General features: G+C 34.5%; 1 protein-coding gene across 8 annotated transcripts in view; it reads left to right on the top strand.

Annotated features, from left to right (window-relative positions):
• Positions 1-25,330, top strand: part of CSNK1G1 (casein kinase 1 gamma 1) — a 165,149-nt gene that overhangs the window by 38,739 nt on the left and 101,080 nt on the right. For 5 of the 8 annotated variants that reach the window (XM_079125712.1, XM_079125711.1, XM_079125706.1 and 2 more), the window contains one exon: positions 13,291-13,693. In XM_079125712.1, the coding sequence (XP_078981838.1) occupies positions 13,513-13,693 (181 nt within the window). In that variant the 5' untranslated portion in view covers positions 13,291-13,512. Of the gene's footprint in view, positions 1-42; positions 90-5,529; positions 5,641-13,290; positions 13,694-25,330 lie in introns of all 8 variants that reach the window. The other 3 variants (XM_079125710.1, XM_079125709.1, XM_079125708.1) reach the window with 2 other exon arrangements.

Below are 25,330 nucleotides of genomic sequence, written 5' to 3'. Positions count from 1 at the left end.
ATATTTAAAATTACCACACACATTTGTTTTTTATTATTTCAGGAGGACAGTTGAGGCCAGTACACTTTTGACTCAATGGGGCTGAATGGGTGAGTAAGTGAGTGGGCAAGCAGGGTCCTGTGGTAAGTGTGGAAGAAGGAATAGAGAGCTCAGGATATGGACATCTCTGACTGGATTGGACTCTGACCCAGTCAGTGACCATAAATTTAATCTTCTTTGTGAAAAGGGATGATTGTTTTTACCAAGGCAGGTACATCCAGGTTGACTCCATTGAATAGGTCACAGAACACCCAGAATCAGTCATTTATAAAATGTAAATGCTGACATTGCTTTGAGTACAAATGTCACTTCCTTGCTTAAATGGCTTTTCATTGCTCTCAGTGACCTACAGAAAGGACTGATTAATGAACTCACACTGCCGCTTCACCTTGCTCATGGTAATCCCCATTTCATTGGTCTTTCACCAACAGTGTTTCTTTCTTCTTTTTTTAAAATTTTTAAAATATTTTTAGTTGTTGATGGACCTTTATTTTATTCATTTCTTACATGTGGTGCTGAGAATTGAACCACTTCCTCACATATGTGATACAAGTGCTCTACCACTGAGTCACAACCTCAGCCCCCCAACAGCCTTTCTTTAGAAGCTATTATTCCCTCTATCTCAAGGCTGTGTCCCTAGCCCTTGACAAGGTTGGCATCTTCTCATCCTTGAGAACACTGTTTAAAAGTGACTTCTCATAAAGTCCTTACCACCCTCTATCTAAAACTTGCTCTGACTCACCACCCATAAGCTTTATTTCAGGTGGTCACAGTGGCACATGCTTGTAATCTCATTGACTTGGGGACACCGAGGCACAAGGTTTGCAAGTTTGAAGCCAGCTTTGGTAACTTAATGAGACCCCTGTCTCAAAATAAGAAATGAATGGGGCTGGAGATCTAGCTCAATGGTAAAGCACCTCTGGATTCAATCCCTGGTACCAAAAAGCAATATTAACATCTTACTTTCAGCAACTCTGTTTAATTTGTATCCTGGTTCAGATTTGTAACACATTTTTTTTTTTTTTTTTTTTTTTCTTCCGGTGCTGGGGATTGAACCCAGGGCCTTGTGCTTGCGAGGCAGGCACTCTACCAACTGAGCTATATCCCCAGCCCTGTAACACTTTTTATTCATGTGGTTGCTTATGATGTCCATTCTATACTGTAAACTCTCTGAGCAGACAATTGTATATGTTGAGTTCACTGTTCTAACTCTACTGACTATACCAGTTTTTAGGCACATAGGAGGCACTCCCTAAATATTTTTTGACTTAAGAACACTTTAAATAAATGTAAGTGCTTGTGTATTAAATAAATAAAAGTGCTTGTACATTTTCTTTTTGACATCTGGACGTTTCAAACTCCTTGCATAATTGCTGTCATTCTCTAAGATTCATTTATTTAGAAGTAATATAAAAAATGATATGTACATGTTTTTAAAAACAATTCTTTAAATCTGTTTTTCTATGTTTTAAGTATGACCCTTTTTCTTTTGTAGAAGGTAAATTGAATGGAGGAAAACAAATTGGTGTTGGGGCTGAGAATAAAATTTGATATTTCTAGCACTGATCTTCTTACCTTATCAACTTGGTGCCTATATTAAATAAATGGTTCTTCATGGCCCTGGAAAAATACATAGGAACTAATATTGATAATGTCAGAGAAACTCCCACATGAGAAGACTTAGAACTGGTTCTAAAATAAACCATTATCTTGGTCATTAGTTTTCAGCTTTTGATGGTCTCTTATAGCATCTAACTTAGGGTGAACATTTATTTTTCTAAAGACTAGTGCCTTTTTTAATAGCGATAACATTGCAGATAATTAAAACAAGATATAATTGTCATGATATTTGTAATGTTTTTACCTCTTAGCTTGAGATCTTGGGATTTGAATTTGAGTTCATTGGTTGAGAACAGAATTGGGAAGGTCAGTTATTCATTTGTATATCCCTTAATCACTAAATATTTGAGAAACTGACTATGGTATTCCCAGTGAGTAAAATGGTGAATGTGATAAGAAACAGTTCCTGCCTTCACAAAGTTAGTACACAGGTGCATAAACAATTACTGTGTACCATAATTAGTGTCGTTGGTGGGTGCTCTAGTAATACATATGAGGGCTACTGTAATTGCTTGTGGTAGTTAAAAGATATTTAAGGTGAAAGTTAAATACGTCCATAAGTTAACATAATGAGGAGCAGAGATAAAGAAGGATCCAGGGCCCTTTGGAAGAATTGAAGTATTTCACTATCCATTAACATATAACGTGAGGGGAGGAATTAACAGAAATGAAGCCTTGGAGAGGTGAACAGGTGCCAGATCTGGAAGGATCTACCCGGGTTCTATCCCTAGCAACTGACCAAGGAAAAAAATTACTAAAAATGTTAGAAATTTAGAGTTTTAATTCTTTTCCTTTTGACCCTATTCCTCAGAAATAAACTGCTGTTAATTTTCACAGACTTCTAAGTATGTGCCAACATATTCCAGTAGAGTGTTTGCAAAAGAATACAGTACTAATTTGTTTTCATTTTATTTCTTTTGGTAGGATAATGATATACATTTTATTCTACACTAGGCCTTTTTTGCCTAATAGGGTATTAGCTCTTCCCAAAATTAAGACATACAGATCTACCTTTTTCTTTTCAATAGCTATATACTTACTGTTCCACAGCATAGGTATATTGGAGGTTAGCTATTCTCCAAGTCATGGGCATTTAAGTTGATTCTAGTTTCTCGTATTAATAATAATACTTGGTAGATGGCCTCATCAGTATACTAGGGTCAGATCTTACTCATAATTTGGGTCTCAACTCATCACATGAGATTAATATCATGTATGGTCACATGTGCTTTTCAGAAAACACATAGATTGCCTTTAAATAAGTCCAGTGTGGTCCGTTTTTCTTCCAGTGTTGGATCAAATTCTCTTTCCTCTAGTTGAGCACCAGGTGAAGTTGTTGTGTGTTCTGCATCTAAATTTTATGAAAAATACATATCTTTAACCAATAAATTATGTTTCTTGAGATTCATGTACAGTAAGAGCCCTTGTGAACAGAGTCTGAGGGAGTAAAATTCATTTTTCCCATTGGGTGTAATGGTTAAATGAGATTGGGCTGAACATTTTACTAATATTTTCTTTCTTTTTTTTTTTTTGCTCCATATATTCACTGATATATATATATGATTATGACATATTTTAGCAAGATTTTAATGATTTTTTGCCCTTTTCATATTTTTATTGGTGCATTGTAATTATACATAATAGTGATGTTTTCATTTATTCCTATATGCACATAATATAACTGTGTAATTTGGTTAGTATCATAATTTTCTATTTATAGATTGTTTAAAATGGGATTTGAGAAAGGTTCAAGGTATTATGCCTTAATTTTTACTTAACTTTTGAAATAGTATAAGAATTCTTTAAAAATGTTGTATCATCCCGTACCTTTTGCAGTAGGTTGATCTGTGACTTTTTATTTCTTAAATGAAATAAGAGGATCACCTGCTAAGAATAAGGAAACACCAAAAGAACTGTACAGCACTGTCAGTATTCTGGTGAATTAGGGAGAGCACATATTTATAATGGTACTAGTTGTAACATATTTTTTTTTTATCAGTACTGAACAGCATAGATGATCAATTGTAAGATTTACACACGGTAGAGACTTTGGCTGAACAGTGATAGAAATTATAGATTGTGAATCTAAGCAGAGTAAAAAAAGTGAAGACTGGAAGATGCAGAGAACCCTCCTAAGATGATGAAATCACAGAACAAATAAAATGAGAGTGAATGAGTGATAGCTGGAAGGGAAATAAAGTGTCATCATTATTTTACCTCAACTGCCTTGCTTATTTCTAAAATATGCAGGAAGTCTGAAAACATATAGCTGGTGACTAATTTATGGGAGTGAGATTAGCTCTTTTATTGAAAAAGAGAGCTGAAGATGTAAACCTAAAGACATTAATTTCATTTTAATTTACTTGTTCAGTGGAAGGATTCAGTGATTGCCAAAGATGAACATTATAAAGAAAAATACATTAGGAATAAGTATTACAGATAAGTAGACTGTTTTCTATGCATTTTTGGTGAATATAATACAAAGAACATGGGCTGGGGTTGTGACTCGGTGGTAGAGCCTGGCATATGTAGGGCACTGGGTTCAATCCTCAGCACCACATAAAAATAAATAAATAAAATAAAGGTACTGTGTCCATCTACAACTAAAAATATTTTAAAAAATAATAATGCAAAGAACATTTTCTCCTCCGAACAAAGATATCCCATAAGCCCCCGCATTTTAGTATGTATTTCCTAATACCCACAGTTTATCTAATCCTCAGGATCCTTTAAGTTTTGCCACTTGTCCTGAAATTATTTATAGAGAAAGGATCAACTTCAAAATTATGCTAAATATTTAGGAAAAGTTACTTTAAGACTTAAGTAAATATCACATTACTAATCAGACTTGTAATTTATTCAATTATATCTTATAAATTCTTCATTTACTTCTTTATTGGGTGGGTCATAATCTTTTGTATATTTATTTTGATATTCAGATTTGGTCAGTAGGAACCTTCCCTACAAGATAGCTTCTGTATTCTTTCTTTTTAAAAATTATTTATTTATGAATGTGGTGCTGAGGATTGAACCCAGTGCTCACTCATGCTAGACAAGTGTTCCACCACTGAACCACAACCCATCCCTTCTGTATTCTTTTGACATATTCCTATCATTCATTGACCATTTCCTTATTTTCATGTTCTAGGCTCATATTGTTCTCTATAAGCTGCCTCAGCTCTAAAATTAGCCATTTCTCCAAGGATCCCTAGTTCCTTTTACTTGAGAATGGTATTTGTCAGATGTGTTCATTGCTATTGGGTATTGCTCCCCTTAGGTCCTGTTAGTGGATAGAGATAGTAATTATATTATTGCTATATTTATCTGTGTGTGTGTGTAAAAAGTCATGAGTTTACTTTGATATCTCTAATGCCTATTCATCACCACATGTTTCATTCTAGGTTTTCCTTTTCCATTTTTAAAATTCTTATACTGAAAAATTTGACCATAATTGTCCTCAATATGTTACCTATTCAATCACTCTGCCTGTATATAACTACTCTCCTATTGCTACTCTTCTTACTCTGTTTGGGTCCCCACTCTGTAGCAGACTACTTCCTCCATATGGATGCCATCCTCACCTTGTGCATGTTCATGCTGGATTTTACTTTCCATGCTTGGGCTTGAACCACCTGTGCTGCCTTCCTCACCCTTTTCAGGATCAGACACTACACTGTCCCTCCCCATCCCTGTGTATTTTTGTTTGTGAATTATGTCATACTGATCTCTTTTTTTTTTTTTTTTTTTTCCATCATATAGATCTTAAACAAACTTTAGTGAGTTTGTGGGTTTTTTTTGGTACCAGGAATTGAATCCAGGTGCGCTTAACCACTTAGCCATGTCCCCAGCCATTTTTTATTTTTTATTTAGAGACAGGATCTTGCTAAGTTGCTGAGGCTGGCTTTGAACTTGCTATCCTCCTGCCTTCAATCTTCCAAGCCACTGAGATTACAGGTGTGCACCCCCGTGCCCAGCACTTTGGTGATTTTTGATAAATGCATATACCTGTGGATATTCATCAGCCTAGTGTCATCTTCCATTAAATCCTACCTTTCTATGGGCAAACACTTCTGGTTCTTTCACCCAGGCTAACTTTTCCAGTTTTTGAACTTTATATAATTGAAATAACAGATATGTCTTAATGATTGTGGCTTTAAAAATGTTCTGAAATTAATAGATTTACTTTGTATTCTGATATTTTTTATTGAAGGAGGAAAACACATATATAAAATTTACCCTGGTAACCATTTTTAAGTGTACAGATCTGTAGGGGTAATCATATTCACACTGGTATGCATTGCTTTAGAATTTTTTCATCTTGCAACACTGATATTGTGTATCTGTCAAACTCCTGATTTCCACTTTTCCCCAGTCCCTGGCAACCACCTTTCCAATTTGTTTTCATGATTTTGACTACTCTAGATATTTCATATATGTGGAATCATACAGAATTTGTATGATCTTTTTGTACACTTTTCTGTGTATTTTAAGATTGTTTTAGCTATTTTGTGTTCTTTGCTTTTCCATGTTCTTTTTTCTTACATTGTATGTGTGTGTATATGAAAGATTATATACATATTATATACATATATAAAATTATATACATATATGTAAAGATTATTATAGCAGTTGCAAGAAGTGTTAGTTTCCTGGTTGCTATAACAAAATAGTCACAGATTTATTTTGCAGTTTCCATATATACTTTTTTTTTTTCCATATATACTTTTTAATCAGTTTTTTAATCCCTCTAACCATACTGTATTGATTTTGATAATTTAAATTCCTTAAATTTGTCTTTAAGGAAGACTGACATCACAACTTCTAATCCATGAACACACCTTCCAGTCCCTCCAATTACATAAATCTTTATTTTCTCTCAATGGTATAAATGGTATAATTTTGAGTATAAATGTTTTGTTTTGTTTGTTTTTACAATGCTAGGGATTAAACCCAAGGCCTCACACATGCTAGGCAAGCATTGTACCCCTGAGCTACATCCCCAGTCCTATATGTGTTATATAAATAGATTCCCAAGTACTTTTAGTCTCTTGGTGCTGTTTTTAGATGAAATTATTGCTATTTTTAATTTTTAGGAACAGTTTTAGGTTTACAGAAAAATTATGTCAAAAGAACAGAATTTCCATACTCTTACACTCTCTTTCCTTCTCTCTCTCTCTCTCTCTCTCACACACACACACACGCACGCACACACACACACACTTACACACACTTTATTTTTCCCTATTAAAATATTCCATCAGTATGGTACATTTATTACAGTTGATGAGCCAATAATCAATATAGAATAGTTAGACTGCCTGGAAAATCTGTGCTCCAACCATTCATCCCTGCATCCTTCTGTCTCCTTTCTGCCAGGCAACCGCTGATCTTTTTACTGTCTCCATAGCTTTACCTTTTCCAGAATGTCATAAAGTTATAGTATTTAGTCTTCTTATATTGGTTTCTTTCACTTTGCCATATACATTTAACTTTCTTCCATGTTTTTTGGTGACTTGCTCATTCTTTTTTTAAATTGCTAAATAATATTTTGTTACATGGCTTTACCACAATTTGTTTATCTGTTGACCTATTAAAGTATCCTTGGTTTTGAGGCTTTTTTTTGATAATTACAAGTAAGACTGCTGTAAGCATTTATGTGCAGGTTTTTGTGGGGACATTAATTTTCAATTCATTTGGGTAAACTCCAAGGAGTGTGGTTATTGGATCATCTGTAAAAATTGTGTTTGCATTCCCACCATTAATGAATGAAAGTTCCTGTTACTCTATATTCTTCTCTAAGCATTTGGTGTTGTCATAGTATTTTGGATTTTCACCATTCTAATAGGTATATAATAGTATCTCATTTATTTTAATTTGCAATTCCCTGGTGACATAGTATTGAATATCTTTTCATATACTTATTTGTCATCTGTTTATCATTTGGTGAGATATCTAATTTACATCTTTTGTCCCTTTTTTTTTTTTAATTTGCAGAACAAGGGGTTGCATCCAGGACCTTATGAATGCTAGGGGAGCACTCTACCACTCACTTCATCCCCAGCCCTTTTTATTTTTTGAGACAAGGTTTTACTAAATTGCCCAGGCTGAAATGCCCCTGCTTCAGCCTCCCAAATAGCTGAGATTACAGGTGTGTGCCACCATGCTTGGCACATTATCATTTATTTGTTGTAAATAGGTAAACACCACCACACCAGCAAGATATGACTTTTGATTTCAAAAAATATGTGGAGTTTCATAATTTAAAAAATAGCTCATCTTTCCTTTAATTCAGGCATATCTAAATTAATGGGAACCACTAGAATTGAGGTTTCTTAAGGAACTTGCTGGTCTGATTCTAAAAATTCAAATATGGATTCATCACGGTGTGAAACATGTTTAATAAATAAGTTAGAAGTTATTGCCAAATGATTATTCATTAGAAAAATAAATACATATACATCCTTACTGCATTTATATAATTTCTCTATTTTTTTTTTTTTTTTTTTTTTTTTTTTTTTTTTTGTGGTGCTGGGGATTAGAACCCAGGGCTTTGTGCATTTGAGGCAAGCACTCTACCAACTGAGCTATATCCCCAGCCCCTCTACTTTTTTTAAAGTGGAATAAAAAGGACTAGAAATAATATGAGATAGATAATAATGTTAAAAAATAAGCATAGTTCGTCTTTTGCTGCTGTCTTTGGAAACCATTTTTTAATGTTAAAGTATTGCTTAATTTTTACTTTGAGTATTATTTGACCTCCTTCTTAAGCTGACTTTTTTACATGTTATCAACTAGTTACTGTAAATAAACTGTATAACATATGTAATATTCTTTGTGTGTGTGTGGTGCTGGCGATTGAACCCAAGGCCATGTGCATGTGAGGCAAGCACTCTGCCAAGTGAGATATATCCCCAGCCCCCAAACCATATCATATTCTTGTGAAATAGAAATCCTAACCTATCTTAATACTGAATTTAAGTGAATTAATATTGGCTTTTTGATAGATGAATTCTAATTCTCTATTGTATAAATATTTGAGTATGTTGCTGAAATTTGTTTTGTTACTTGAACAAGTCCAGCATAAGTATTACTTAATATTTATTGTGTACTACTTTAAGTATATGTAAGAAACTAAAGGTGATATTATAGTATCCCTAAGTTTAAAAACTTATAATCAAATTAGATATTAGAGTATGTATAATTATAATCTGATGCATAGTGGGTGATAGATGACTGATAGAGACAGTTATGTTTCTAGTGTAAATGACAAATCGGTTATAGAAGATGTCACCCAGGAGTTAAGCTATGAATTCATCCATCAAACCTTTAATGCAAATGGAAGAGTTAAGATGCCATTCTAGATATAAGACTAAAACATGTATTTATGTTGCAGTTTTTGTTTTTCTTGTACTGGGGATTGAACCCAGCACCTTATGCATACTAGACAAGTGCTCTATCACTGAGCTACATCCTTGGCCCTATGTCGTAGCTGTTTAAACAGGATTGAGATACAAGCTACAGAGTTTGTGGTGGGTGGTGATAAAGAAATAGGATTTTAAGTCAGGCGTGGTAGTGCAGGTCTGTAATCCCAGCTACTGGGTGTGTATTGTGGGTGTAGAGCTGAAGCAGAAGGATCACAAGTTGAGACCAGTCTGGGTAACTCAGCAAGACACTGTCTCAAAATAAAAGCGTTGGAGATATAGTTCAATTGTAGAGTGCTTGCCTAGCACATGTGAGGCCCTGGGTTCAATTCCCAGTATTGAGGAAGGAAGAGGGAGAGAGAGAAGGAAAAGAGGGGAAGGTTGAAGGAAAGAAGAAGACTTTAAAAAAATTTTTTTTTGGTTGTAGATGGACACAATACCTTTATTTTACTTTATTTATTTTTATGTGGTGTTGAGAATCGAACCTAGTGCCTCACACATGCTAGGCAAGCCCTCTACCACTGAGCCACAACCCCAGCCCCAAGATTTTAAAAAACAATCATTAAGTTACTTTGGTTTCTTAAATGAGAGATGCCTCATTAAGTAGTATTGAATATTATTAATCTTTCATAATTATTATTTAGACAGTGCTAATAATATCCCATGCATAGATTCAAAAATTGTCACCTTAAATGTATTTTTGCCGTGTTTGTGGGCGGTACAGTGATTTTTCTGTTCTACATACAGATGTTATGAACATCCTTTCCCAAGCTGAATGAAATTTTTGGCATTTTAGAGGTCTTTCGTCCAGCATGTTCTGTATATTCCTTAATATATTCAGGTCTACCTGGACAGGAAGGGCTGTCTGTGAGTACTACTGTTACACGAGTCTAAATGCAAAGGATGAAGTTAGTGAAAAGCATTATAAAAATCTGTTTAAAAGCAGTAAACAAATGAAAACATGAAGAGGACTACACAATATAGTATAGTTATCAAATCTTAAGAAATGAGACTATTATACTTGTGATACTTTATGAGAATTTGGAAGTTAATCGAATACTCATAAATTGAATAGATAGGATAAGGCATATCCTGTTTCCTCAGTTTATTACATAAGAATGTATAGGGTTGGGGTTGTGACCCAGTGGTAGAGCACTTGCCTAGCACATGTGAGGCACTGGGTTCAATCCTCAGCACCACATAAAAATTAATAAATAAAACAAAGGTATTGCATTCATCTACAAATAAGAAAAAATTTCCAAAAGAAAGTATAGCTGCCAGTGTCTCATATAGACATACTCCCAAAATTGAGATGAGCCTATAAAGCATTTTAAGTTTTCTCTTTTTTTCCAATATTGTTTGAGAGATTTGGATAAAGGACAAAGATAGAGTATATTGGATATAGTTGAACATAAGAGAAAGAATTGAGGAGAAATACAAATTTATAATATTGTTCATGTAGGAAATCTAGTAATTGCTAACCTTGTCTCAAAAAAAAAAAATAAGAGTAAGCAGTAATTTTAACTACTATAAGCTCTTAGCTTTCTACCTGTGATTGTACTCTTACATCTAGTGTCCTCAGAAAGCTTATAGTCTAAATATTTTGCTCTGTTATATTCTGGTGATGGTAACAAGTAATTTTTTTTTTTTTTTTTTTTGGGTACCAGGGATTGAACCCAGGGGCACTTTTTTTTTTTTTATTGTAAACAAATGGGATACATGTTGTTTCTCTGTTTGTACATGGCGTAAAGGCATACCATTTGTGTAATCATAATTTACATAGAGTAATGTTGTTTGATTCATTCTGTTATTTTTTCCCTTCCCCCCACCCCTCCCACCCCTCTTTTCCCTCTATACAGTGCTTCCTTCCTCCATACTTGACCCAGGGGCACTTAACCACTGAGCTATATCCCCAGCCCTTTCTTATTTTTTTAATTTAGAGACAGGGTCTTGCTATGTTGTTTAGGGCCTTGCTAATTTCTGAGGCTGGCTTTGAACTTGCAGTCCTCCTGCCTTAACCTCCCAAGCCACTGGAATTACAGGCTTGTGCCACTGTGCTTGGCTAAGAGATTATTTTTAAATATGAAACATAAGCACGGGTTTAGCACATGAATGGTGACAATAAGAGTATTTTTTTTTTCCTTAAGGGCATTGAGTTGAGAAAACAGGATTGATTTTTCTCTGTTCTCACACCTTAATAATCAACATGGAAGACTTCTGTGATCCCAGAAGGTATAGGGATTTCTTCCCATCGGCAAGCAAGCAAGATTTCTGCAGCAGTGGACACTAGCTGTCCTTGTCCTAATTCAATTCAATTTTGACATAGACAGGAGATAGCATCAGATCCCACAGGTTGAGAAAAAAGTTGCCAAGATGGTCCCCTTCTCCCACCCTTCAGATGCCATTCCTAAACCTGTTTTATCTCTGCTTCTGAGTGACTGGCTATAAATAGGGCTTCCCACAACCCCTTCCTTGGGTTCATTCCATTAAGTGAGTCACAGAACTCAGGGAAAAGCATATACTGGTTTATTATAGAGAATAGTACAAAGGATACGCAAGGAGAGATACATAGGGTAAGGTATGGGGCAAGGGGTACAGGATTTCCCTGCTCTCTGTAGGTATGACACCTTTCAGGAATCTCCCAGTCTATAATTATGTTAATAGCTATCCAGAAGTTCTCCAAGTTTTGTCCTTTGTCTTCTTTATGAAGACTTCATTGTGTAGGCATGATTGAAGTGTGGACAACTGTGCAGAAATATGATTGGATAAAAGCATATGATCTTATGTTAATAATTGACAGTGGGGAAACCCAGCAAGCCTGTCTGTTCAGATTCTTTTGCCTCTCTGTGCAGCATTCTTTCTTGCCAGGTATGGGGCAGAGCCCTTTTTCAAATGGGGGTATTAAGATCTTCTATGAAACAAGATTGGTCAGAGAATTTCTTTATGGCCAGCACCTCCACAGTAGGAGCAGGGGAACTGGCATTGGAGAATAGATATGCTCTGGGGTATTTATGGTAGCACCCAACTTCAGAATTGGCAAGAAGATAGGTTGTGGGAAGTTCTAAGAACTCACAGTGTAACTTGCCTTGGGGAAAAGAAATTCTAGTTTTTATGGCTTGCCTTGGGGAGAAAAAGGAGCAGGTAGAAGGAGGGCAAAAGGAAGGTTATATTTTGTTTTCTGAGGCCTGCCTGTGAGGTCTAAAGCACCCTAACATTATTTTGGTGTCTTAGGAAATAACAAGGACTGCAGATATAGCTCGGTTTATAGAGTACTTGCCTAGCATGCACAAGGCCCTGAGTTCAATCCCCAGCACCACCCAAAAAAAAAAAAAAAAAAAGAGTCTTTTCAGGAAATAACAAGGGCTACTGGAGTAATGAACCAGAAACCATGGACAAAAACCAAAACATAATATTCCAGATACTTACATGGATTATCAATTACAGCATCAGAATTATCTCATTGTAAACTTTTGTGTTACATTCAGCTCAATTGGGGAAATCTGGTAGGGATGAATATTATGTTTAAGATTTTTTAGTTTCTTGGCTTTATTTTCTCTTTGAGTTTCTGTAATGGATTTCCTTTAGGAACTCTGTCATTGCATACTAAATCCACATCAAAAACTAGACCAAAGGTTGAGCTTTCCAAAGCTCCAGTCTATAGCTACTTAGTACCAATCGGGTTTGGGAAATACCTTCCTAGAAGTAGTATATGTTAAATGGTAACATTTTGAATTGCCTAAATGCTGCCAGTGCTTGATAAATGATGGAATAGGAAAGAGAGGCAGTGAGTGAGTAACCTCATTTCTGGTTAAATTCTAGATAAATTAAAAAGAAGAGAACTTGTAATTAAATTGTCCACATTTTATTTAACTTGGCCGTGACCTCATTAGATCTTTCTTTTAACCTGTGATGAGAAAGCCAACAAATACTTTGTATTTGGTCATATGTACATTACTAGAAGAAACCATTTTATGGTAAAGGCTTGTATGTTCCCTTAGTTTCCATAGTTTGCAGCCCACTGAGCTTATGTTAACACATGAATAACTTAATCCAGATGGTTAAACTGTTGGAGGATATGAAACTAAAACCTATTTCAGGAAGCTATCCATTTTGTTCATCTTTGGATAGGATCCATTCTAATTAGTAGTGACTTTCTCAGTTTGTTTTAAAATTTAATTTTTAACTGCATGTTTTCTTGATTTTTACCTAGGTTACAAAATGTCCTCCTATGCTTGAGACCTACAGACTACATGTCCTACAGGAACTAATCAATGGTTTTTCATCTTCTGGAGATACATTAGAAACATAAATATGGTGCCAAAAGAACTTCTTATATTTCTCTGACTACGGTTTATTTGGACATACTTTTATATTGAAGAGAGGTATACACACTGAGGCTACTCGTTATACAGAGACTTTGTCGTGTAGGATCATGGACCATCCTAGTAGGGAAAAGGATGAAAGACAACGGACAACTAAACCCATGGCACAAAGGAGTGCACACTGCTCTCGACCATCTGGCTCCTCGACATCCTCTGGGGTTCTTATGGTAGGACCCAACTTCAGGGTTGGCAAGAAGATAGGGTGTGGGAACTTCGGAGAGCTCAGATTAGGTAAGAAATCGGATCAGTGGCTTCCACTAAACAACAATTGCAATAATAAGCTTGGTATGTTTCAAGACAACAGTTTATAGTTTTGTGGGAAGTTTCTCTTAAATAGGACCTGTCAGTATAAGAAATAAAGGATTCATGAAGGGGACTATGGTCATTATGAGTCATAATTTTATTGTTCAAGGTCTATGTGTGATAGGCTTTACATTTTTTCAATAATTCTGAGATTTTATAAGTATAGATGCAGCCAAGTTATCAATAAAATCCAGATTCTGATTTACATGGTTTGAGATAGAGCCCTAAATTCTGCATTTTTAACAAATTCCTACCTAATGCAGATGCTGTTGGTTCTCGAATCACACTTTTAGAAGGTAGTAGGGCCTTGCTTTAGTTCAGACTCTACCCTGAAAAGAGAAGAGTTAATTCTTCCTCAGTAATATCCAGACTTAGTCTGTAAGAATCTATATCCCATACAGAGAAGTTTTCCATTACACAGTTTCTTAGAGTTCCCAACATTAAGATTGAGTTAGGACTCCAGGGAGAAATCATGCAATTTTATTTCCCAATCAAGTATTAATCTGTGGGTGAAATGATAAACAATGACAACAACCAGTTTGAAGATGAGATTGAGAAAAAGGTATATAGGGTATTTATATACATTTTAATGAGCCATCCTATGTGAGTGGACAAGAGAAAATAATGACCTTATGAATGGGCTCAGCTTGGAGAATGTAAAAAGTAGCCCCTTTTAGGCTTCATAGCTCTTGGGGCCCTACAAAGACTTATTTTAAGAAACTTTGACCCTTGGAGAAAAGGGAGAGAAGGAACACAAGATGACTATTGTTTGATGATGCCTCTGCTGCTTCTGATGAGCTTGCAAAATATGGAAAAAATCTTACCTCTGATCTGCCTTAGAGAGTCTTAGGGAAACATTACTATACTAAACAGAGATCACTGGATATAAAATTGAGTTTAGTGATTTTGAGAATGTGTTTATTTTACTGGTGAAAAGCTTGCATTCTGGAATTTTAGGACCTTACTAGGATACTGAAAGGGTCTTTATATTTAGAGAGTTGTTCTTATTCGAGTGAGCAAAGCCAAGCAGATGCTACTGAGGAGTAAGATGTGTAATTTCACACTGGTTGACTTCCTAGCAACTACTCAGTTGCTTTAGCAACTAGTTTCACAAATATTCATTTATGTAATGGATTGACTTTGTTTTACCATCACAGTAATGCTTGCATTAAATAGATTATGGCATAAATATCCACAAAGATACTGCTGAGAGGCAGTTCCTAATACTTATCAATTTGTACATTCTCATATTGTCAGAAACTTTTAATTTCTGTGAAAGTGAAGAAAAACCTTGGGTAGTGAAACTGGGAATTTATTTAATCATTGAGATCCAGATTTGTATTACAAGTTTACATGGGAATGGAAAAATTCATTCAGTTAAAAGGATATATTTGTAACCCCTATGTATTTTGCAAGAAGAAGTCTTTATTTCCTCCAGTGAATCTAGTAATCTTGATATTACTCATTTGACTTGTCTTGTAATTAGTGGAAAGAACTTATTTTTCTTTGAAAGGGGTTTTATTTTTGTGTGCTTATGTTTTCATTAGTCCTGGGACCATATTTTCACAACATTATATCTAGCAATACTTCTAATCAGCAGAAACCAGGAGAGGTACTTTGAGGACCATTTGGCATCTGCCCAACAGTAGAGTGGACTGTGAACCCCATTCCATCCATCATTCTCTTGCTCTGCTATGAGAAAGTAGATGAATATGCAGACAACAGAAATAGTAGACTAGAAAATGCCAAACCCAAGCAGGTGCTGTGAGTTCTTTACCATGACTCCACCTACGAAGGCCCTACTTCTCCAAACTCATTTCCTCTTTTTTTTTTTTTTTTTTTTTTTTTGGTACTCAGGATTAAACCCAAGGACATTCAACCACTAAGCCATATCCCCAGTCCTTTTTTTTATTTTGTGACAGGATCTCACCGAAGTTTCTTAGGGCTCCCCGCTAAATTGCCAAAGCTGACTTTGAACTTATATTTTTCCTGCCTCAGACAAGTTGCTGGGATTACAGGCATTTGCCACCATGCCGGCTCTCTTCTTTCTTTTTCTAGACATATTGTCTCTACTGTCTCTCAGACAGCCAAGTGTATTTCTTTTTATTTGCTTCTGCCTGCAGATTTCTTTTCCTAAAATTACCTTCTCAAGGAAATCTGTGACTTTTTTCCTACTAATGTTTAAAGTGGCATGTATCTCCTGTAAGCACCCTCAGTACCATCAGACTGCTTTTTAAAATTCACACATTGATCAGTATTTGTAATCTTACTTACTGTTTACCTTTTAATGGCCTCTTCCCACTTGAATATAAGCCTCAGGAGCAGGACTTCTCTATGTATTATTTACTGTTATTTGTGGGATAAATGCTAGCTAGAAAAGAGAAAATTAAAACATGGTTTTCTTTGTGTTCCAGGTATTTATGGGTGGTGGTAGGTAGTGAACTTAGGGTTTTAGGTATACTCTTGGCTTCCGGAGAACCAAAAAAAAAAAGTAATGAGTAGTACATTTTGGTTCTCTGCAAATCTGTTTGCCCCCTACCATTTAACAGTCGTTTTTTGAATATTTACTAAAACTGGACTTTGGGAAGCTTACAAATAATATAAGATGCAATTTCTGTTGGGTGTGGTAATGCACACCTGTTAATCGAAGCAGTTTAGGAAGCTAAGGCAGGAGGATCATTGAGTTCAAAGTTAGCCTCAGCAAAAGCAAGGTGCTAAACAACTCAGTGAGACCCTGTCTCTAAATAAAATACAAGGGCTGGGAATGTGGCTCAGTGGCTGAGTGCCCCTGAGTTCAATCCCCAGTACCATAAAAAAGATGTAGTTTCTGTCACTAAGGATACATGGTGTAGTAGTAGAGAGGGGGAAAAAACCAAACAAAAAACAAAATTATAATATAAAGTAAGAAGCATTATAATAGATTTTATGAAAACTACATTGACCCAGGTGCAGTGCTGCATTCCTGTAATCCCTGTGATTTAAGAGGCTGGGACTGTAGGATTACAAATTTGAGGCTAGCCTCAGCCACTTAGCTTGATCCTGTCTCAAAAAATAAAAAAATTACAGGATGTGCTCCATGGTAGAGCTCACTTTAATTCAGGATATCCCCAATACTAGGGAGTGGGGGAACACTGGCAGCAAAGGTTAATGAATGATTCACAGAGGAGGTATCATTTGATAATAGGACAGGTTTTCTACTGGTGGGTATAAGGAAGAAGGACTCTCTCTGGCTGAGGGATGAACAAGCACTAAGTGTTTGGAAGGCACCCAGCATATTATCAGAGCAGCATCTAGTTATACATGATAGGGTCATAGGATGTGAAGTGCATGTTAGGCAAATTGGGACCAGATTGTGAAGTGTTTACATGATATTAAAACATTTGAACTTTCTCCTATAGACAGTGTGTTGGAATCATCAAGGGTTTTACAATAGAGGAGTGATATGATCTTGTTTGTATTCTAGAATGAAAGTAAATTCAGGTAATTGTACAACTAGATCATATAGGAAAGAAGTTGATACTTAGAAGATTTTGTTCTAATTGTGGTACTTACTGCATTGTATTTTCTCCTATCTCTCAATTCTAAGATATGGTTGAGAGAGGCAACACTTTACTTTATTAATCTTTATATCTCCAACTCCTTTCACTGTGCGTGATATGTAGTAGGTGCTCAAAAAATGTTTGGCTGAATAGTCCAGGTCAGAAATGGCAGGGCCTTAGTTCTTAGCTTAGCTTTCAGAATGGCAATGAGATGGACAAAGGAAAAGGTAAATATAAAATTTCAGGATAGAATTTGTTCACCAATTATTATAGTGGACAGAGTCAAATGTGACTAAATTTGCCATTTTCGGGAGACCATATGATTGAAGAAACCTTTAATGGAATTAGGAAATATGCATCTGAGATTGTGGTGGGGAAGGGCAGGTAAGGTAGAGTTTGTGAATACATTGACTTTGAAGAATGTGTGGCACATATGTAGCAATGTGTATCTGAGATTTATAAAGTTTGGATTTGACATAAGATTAAGAAACTATCACCATGTAGGTGTTGATGAATTCAGGATCATGGGTACTGAGATGATACTTTGTAGAACTTTTATGACTGGGAGAAGAAGGGATGCTGGAAGAGGAAGTATTTGAAGAACGGAAGTTGAACGCAAGAGGATTGATTATTGCCTTTCTTTTACTTTTGTTTAAATATTTCTGAGATATTTCATTTATTTAACAGGAAAAAGAACACACAGAATTAATTACCTGCCTTTTTAAAAGTGAGCCACGTGTATTTTGTAATCAGAGAAAATAAGTAAACAAAAGCCAAAAAGTTTCCTTTAAAGCACATTTTTAAAAGAATAACATGCCTGTTGCCAAAGAGTTAAATTCTACTTTAGAAGTATCTCCACAGATGATCACTTATGATTTAATTTTTCAGAATTTCAAAATTTATATTAGCATGTATTTTAGAAATGTAGTCAAATTGTGCTATAAACCTGCTTTTTTATCACTTCATACATAATGAACATCTTATTCCAACTTAAATGTGGATAATTCATTTTTGATATCTGTATATTCAATAATTGATTTAGCTAATCTCATTATACATATAAATTATTTTCCTTTTAAAAATATTCTATTAAAGACTGTATTGAGCATCCCTGATATTCTTAGGCTAAATCCTACTCTAGGGTACTTTGAGTCAAAGGATATGTATATTTGCAGTTTTGTTACACATAGACTAAAAAGCCTTGCAAGTAATTTTAATAATCTTGATATTATCCTTGTGAAGTAGAATAGGGTTAGAGAATGTTTTTTGCTTACCTACAAGAAAATAGAGGCACAAAGAATTGACCCTCTTTGTTCTTCTCCATCTTTTATATCTGATTAATGATGTAAAAATACATTGAGCACAAAGTGGGTTTGAGATGCACACCTGTAATCTCAGCTATTTAGGAGGCTGAAGGCCAGCCTCAGCAACTCCGAAAGACTCTCTCAAAATAAAATTAAAAAGGGGGCTGGGATGTAGTTCAGTACCTCTGGTTTCAATCCCCAATACTACAAAACAAAGCAAAAAAAAAAAAATTACCAATAAATATTATATAAAGCTTTTGGTTTCATATTATATTCCACAGTGTCTTAGAACCTCTGTTTCTCACACCAAGGGACTAGGAAAGGAAAAGTAACCATGTAGGACTTTCCATATTAAATCTAAAAATTTTCTGTATGTTGAGTTTTCAGTAAGATTTTTTTTCTTAAAGGTATGGTTCTGCTGTTTTAACTTTTATTTAAATTGTTCATTTTAAAGAATATAGGTTTAAGATAAAAGAAAATTTAACGGTGTTTCTTATAGGCCTTGTAAAATCAAATGCTTTTCATTAATAGTTTCTTTGGAAATATTAACATTTTAAACAAAACTTTATCTTCCAAAAATTCAGCCAACCAACTAAATATAAACAGTATATTGTGCTGTTGCAATATGAAGTTTTATTTTAAATTTGCAAGTTTTTAGGTTCTGTGGATGGAACAAACTAAAACAAGTTTTCAAAGTCTTTTCCTTCCTTTCCTTTTCTTGAAGTCAGATTATCTTTTTGAGTTTCATTTTCTTCCTCTGTAAAATAAAGATAATAATATCTACCTTACAAATTTGTGGTAAAGATCTAATTCAGATAATATATGTCCACTTAAGGCAGTGCTTGATACACACTTTGGATTTTATACATAATATGAAACTCTTCCAAAACTTCGGTTTTATTTTTTTTTCCCCAACTTTGTATGAAGAAAATTTTCAGTCTTCCAAAAAGTAAAAAGACTAGGATGTTGACTCTCCATCATATATTGTTACCTATATTTACCAGTTGTCAAAATTTTGCATGGTGACATGTATATGTATACATATGTATGTTAGATTATGTGTATATTTAAATTATAGAACTGACAAACATATTTTTCCCCTAGTAAGGGAAGTCTTTTTTTAGGTTTCTAGTTTATAGGCGTGTGATAGATTGTATCATTTGTATTTATTCCACAATATGTTGTGAAGAGATTCAATTTTAATTACAATTCCAGACAAAATGGATTTTAAATTTCTTATGAACATCAAATGTATATAAAATTCTTGTTTCTAGTAGTATCATAGTTCAAATTTCATATGGAATCATACTCTAATTTAACTCCAACACAATTTGTTGGAGTTAAAGTAGCTTTAAGAGATCGCAAAAAAGAGTGCTTTCTGCCAAAAGTGTAGTCGATCAAAAACCAAGAGTGAAGAGTTCAATCACGTTTACTGAAAAGCAGTCTGCATCATGTTGTTGTGATAATTTTAGAAGTGTCACAGATATGATACTTTGAGGATTATATGTTGGCATCTTGGCTAGTTAATCAGGATAATTTAGTAGTAGAACTTCCATGCTTGCTAAAACAATTCAGAATTGTTGAGCAGGACAATGAAACGGATGGTTATGGGCACCAAAAGTGTATTAAAAAAAGATGATAATGAGGGAAATTCAGAATCAGTATTTCCATGTGGTCAATCATATAACCTAAGGAGAAAACTGAACTTAAATTGTGTACTTTTCAAGAAAAAGTCAAAGCTCTTAACAAAGGAAGTGAAGTTCACTGCCAGCCATTGTAGTCTTTCAAAGACATTTAATGTGAGATGAATCCATTTTTTTTCAAGCTGGGATTACTAAGGCAAGAAAGTGCCATAGATATATTTTTTTAATGATCGATTTATTTGATCTTACTCTTAAGTTATTCTTAATTTAAAATCTATAGTTCATAGATTTTAAAGTCCTCTACAGGCAAGTGGTTTGACTTTTAATCATGTTCTCTATCTTTATTATTTTCAACATTAGTTATTCTTTATTGATTTCCTCACATGCCATCTATACTAACATACATTCATTTGCCATGTTCTCCCAATATACATTTGTCATATTTTTTATTTTTTTTCCTTTCCTTTCCTTTTAGAGTATGTCATATTTTTTATTACAATACTTTCTACATTTACAGTATTATGGCTCTGAGACTGTTCACAGCTGAGCCTTCAGAGCACAGTTGTATTTCCTTTTTAGTATGATACCATCCTTTCTTTCAAAAGAATTATAAACTATTCATATTTGATTTTTAAAAAATGTTTTTTCTTATTTATCTACATACCTTTCATTAATTCTTCCCCTAAAGTCTCCAAAAGAATTATAAAATTTCTATATCAGTAGGTAATCTATCATTTAGATACCTTTTTTCTGCTATATATCTCTCAGCTCTAAGTCAGTTACTGTTTGTCTATTCACTTCTCATCTTCTAACATGTTGACATGTCTAATCTGTTTTTTCCTCACCTATTCTCTTTGTCCTTGTTTCTTTTGTCATTTCAGTGGGCTTTGGGGAAAAGAATAGAGCTTAATGCCTACGTTTTATCTGTCATGCTAAACTAGATGTCTCTCTATATTATGCCTTTTCCCTTCACCAAGGCATTTATTTAGGACTTTTGTGATATTCTGGTAACATGTAGAAATGTAAACTGAGTGATAATTAAGTTGATTTCTACTTCTGTCTTTATCAAAGAGAATTAGTTAATCGATCATTGCCATCATTGGTGCTGAACAACAGAGTACTGATGGATCCTATACACAACACGATACTTTGGGTGTGGCAACAAATACTCTGCTTAACAGGATCAAAGATTCAACGTTATCTTAAATAAGCAATGAGTTGAAAGAAAGTCCTAACTGTGGTTCACAAACTACAGTTCAATTTTGTACTATTCACTTTTGGATCCGATAACTTGATAGCAACAGTTCACATGAAAAAAGATGACTGTAAATTTAATGAGAGACAAGAATGGTCCTGGGCTTCCAAAAAGGTTGTGGTAACTTTGACTGACTTAATAGATACATAAAGTTCAGATCAACTAAGTAACTTAAGTTTTAGACCTGTAAAAACCCTTAGTAGCCAGGCACAGTGGTGCACACCTGTAATCCCTGTGGCGCAGGAGACTGAGGCAGGAGGATCACAAGTTCAAAGCTAGTCTCAGCAAATCAGCGAGACCCTAGGGAACTCAGTGAAACCCTGTCTTTAATAAAATATGAAAAAGGACTGGGGGACTGGGGATGTGGCTCAGTGGTAAAGTGCTTGCCCTGGCATTCATGAGGCCCTGGCTCCAAATCCCCCAATACCAAAAAAAAGAACTGGGGATGTGACTCAGTGGTTGAGTGCCCCTAAATTCAATCCCTTGTCCCCCCACCAAAAACAAACAAAAAAACCCCTTAATATTGCCCAGTTCAGTCCGACTATTATAATTCTGAAGTTGAGATAAATTATAAATTAAATAACTTGGTTCAGGAAAAACAACCAGCTCACCACAGAATTGGAACTAGAACTCAGATCTGGCACATCCCGAACTCATTTCTGTTATACCACGTAGTCTTACCCCATTTACTGATGAAGTGTGCAATTGAAAAACCACATGCTGAAGTGTAGTGTTTTTTAACATTAAAATAAATCTCATTACAAGCGTCATAATCATTGACATTTAATTAATTACCTATTATGAGGAAAAGATAAAATGTAAAATGATCACTAATGACCTCACCTTTGAGTAACACTGTTTAGTTTCTGTTGTATACTACCCCAACCTTAATCTTTAGAGATTTTCCAGGAATTGAGGAGAAAAAGAATCAGTAAATTATTGCAAAGTACAAATTCTGAAATTTAGAGTAAAACCAAAGTGAAGGATATTATAAACACTGCACTATGTTCAAGTAAAGAACTATTTGTGGATTTCCATAAATACTTTGCCATTTACTCATTTAACAATTTATATTGAGCATCTGTGTTTTGGCATTTAGTTAGACCCTGAGGGTACAAAAATTATATGTAAGACATGGACCCTGCTCTCATAGAGTTCACTATTTGGAGAATTACACATATAACTATCATGTAGTCTACTCAGAAAATAATTTCTTTATATATACAAGGATGTAATGGTGACTTAGAAGGAGAGAGTGATATTTCAACTAGAATTTGCAAATGCCAGAAAATCTGCACAAACATACTTGAGTTGAATCTTCAAGGCTGGTATTGAACACTAAGGAAAGAAGTCCAGGGTAAGGGGAAGAACATTCTAAGAGGAAGGATCAGTACCATACAAAAGCTTAGAAGTATGAAACACAAGAAAATGTAAAAAATGCCAGTGTTACTTGGAGTGCATATTACTAAAATGTATGTAGTGTTCAGTGTGGAGAATTGGTTTTGGAAAATGAGGCTAGAGATGTGAGCAGAACCTGTTCTTGAGCAGCTGTGTTGGCCATAGTATAGATTTTGGATGTTATTCTGTATGCCATGAGAAAACTTAGAAGGAATTACATGTTATCTTTTGGCCCCCTCACTCCCACTGAAAAAATAAATTAACTACAGTAATTTTACTCTCCCTACTCCCAAAAGGCAAATTTTATGTATTTTTTAAAAACATGAAGCAACCAGTTTATCCAGTGGTACTCATATCTGAAGAATAATGAGCACTCCTCCAGTTTGTTGGGATGGCAAAGAGCTGAGACAGTAATGCCTTGTGATTTAAGTGACTCTAAAAGTGTTTCTTTGATTAAAGGTCTTTCCTGGGTAGTTTGGGCTAATGTTTTATTGTAAAACTAGGAGTCAACATGTTAATACCTAGCAAATGAGGCTCTTTTTGAACTTGTGATGCTATTTTTTATACTTGTTAATCTTTTTTTATAATAAACATAAATTAACCTAAATGATGATTAAATAATTTAGATTTGAGCATCTAGATAACAGATTTAGAATAATTCTAATTCATGAAGCTTTTGGTGTTTTATTTTTGTTTGCTGATTTGGGCATTTCTGTTGGGGTGTAGACAATATAACCTCATCACAATAACTTTGGGTAAAGTCTTTGTTTTGTTGTGTGTGTATATTTATGTATGTATACTTTCATATAAACAAAATTGGAGATATTTTCTGGGTTCTGCTTTTTTATTTACTAAATTCCTATATTTCGTTCTTATGCTTTTATTTATTTACATTTTCATTCATTCGTTCATTTATTCATTTGTAATACTGGGGATTTAACCCAGAATGCTTTACCACTTAGTTACAACCCTGTCCCTTTTTAATTTTTATTTTGAGATAGGGTCTCATTAAGTTCCCCAGGCTGACCACACACTTCCTCTTACCTCAGTCTTTAGGCCTATTTTTACAAATATAATGGCTTTTTTTCCCACCCCAGTATTGTGTTGAACCCAGGGCCTTGCACATGTTTGGCAAGTGCTCTGCTATATCCCCAGCCCTACCACATTCTATTTTTTGATGTGGGTTACTAGAGCTATTAACCATAAACTTGGGTTTCCAGTTACATCTAGCTTTTAAATTTTTTTTATTTTTTTTTTATTTTTTAGTTGTAGATGGACACAGTGCCTTTATTTTGTTTATTTAGTTTTTTTTTTAATGTGGTGCTGGGGATCAAACCCAGTGCCTCATGCCTACTCAACCACTGAGCCACAACCCCAGCCCCATCTAGCTTTATTATAAATAAATAGCACAATAAACATTTTCATGAAAATAGATTATTATCAGAAATATGCCTTCTTCTGTGACTTGGATAACTTAATTTTGGGCAGAAAATATATATTGGGCAGGAAATTTACATATCCATGACAAATATACTCTTCTACCTTTATTCTACCCTAAAATATTCATGTTTAAATGTAGTCAAGGCTAAATGTAGAATTTTGCATGAAAATTTATATAGAGCATAAGTTTGTAGTAACATAAATTAGAATTATAAATTACATTTGCTGAAATTTTTAGCTGTGTTATAGTAAAACTAAATATAGTAACGTTGTGTTAACAAGCTCCAGTTCTCTGGAACAAAACTGAGGACTAGGAAACAAACCAAAGCAATACTAAAAATAAAAAACCTCTTAGCAGCCAAAATAGATTGTTAAGATCTGTGTTCTCCCAAGTTCCTGTTCTTTAGACTTTTAGTCTGGTACTTTTAGCCTCTATGTTCTGTACTTAATATACATTTCTAATAAGCTTATTCATTTTTCTTAGTCTTCTATAGACTAGAAAAACAGAAGGAAACGGGTATTAATAATGCATCACTGACAGACTAATAACAGAGAGGAAAAATTACACAAAGGAGAACAGTCTAGGCAGAATAGCCTTATTTACCTGATTAGCCCCTTAGAGCATTACTCAAGTGGTGAAATATAAATTATTATTCATATTGACCAGATTTATTAAGAAAAAAAAAGTCATTTTCTTTCTGAAACTTGGAACTTTGGAAACATTTTTATTTTAAATGATATTCCTTTTTAATTCTCAATGAGGGGGTGTCACTTATTTGGAAAATTCACTTGTATAAAATAGTTTTAGTTGATATTGAGGTAATACTACTGAATCAAAAGACATAATACTTTGTGCTTCTGCAATACCTATGAAATGATATATGTCTAATCTAAAAATGAAATTAAAAAGTTATTTATAATAGTATCAAAAAGAATAAAATATTTAGGGCTGGGGTTGTGGCTCAGTGGTAGAATGCTTGCCTCTA

Source organism: Sciurus vulgaris (assembly GCF_902686455.1).
Source record: "Sciurus vulgaris genome assembly, chromosome: 2".
NCBI classification, from domain to species: domain Eukaryota; kingdom Metazoa; phylum Chordata; class Mammalia; order Rodentia; family Sciuridae; genus Sciurus; species Sciurus vulgaris.
Note: the sequence above shows the minus strand (reverse complement) of the source record. Positions and strands in the feature narration are given on the sequence as shown.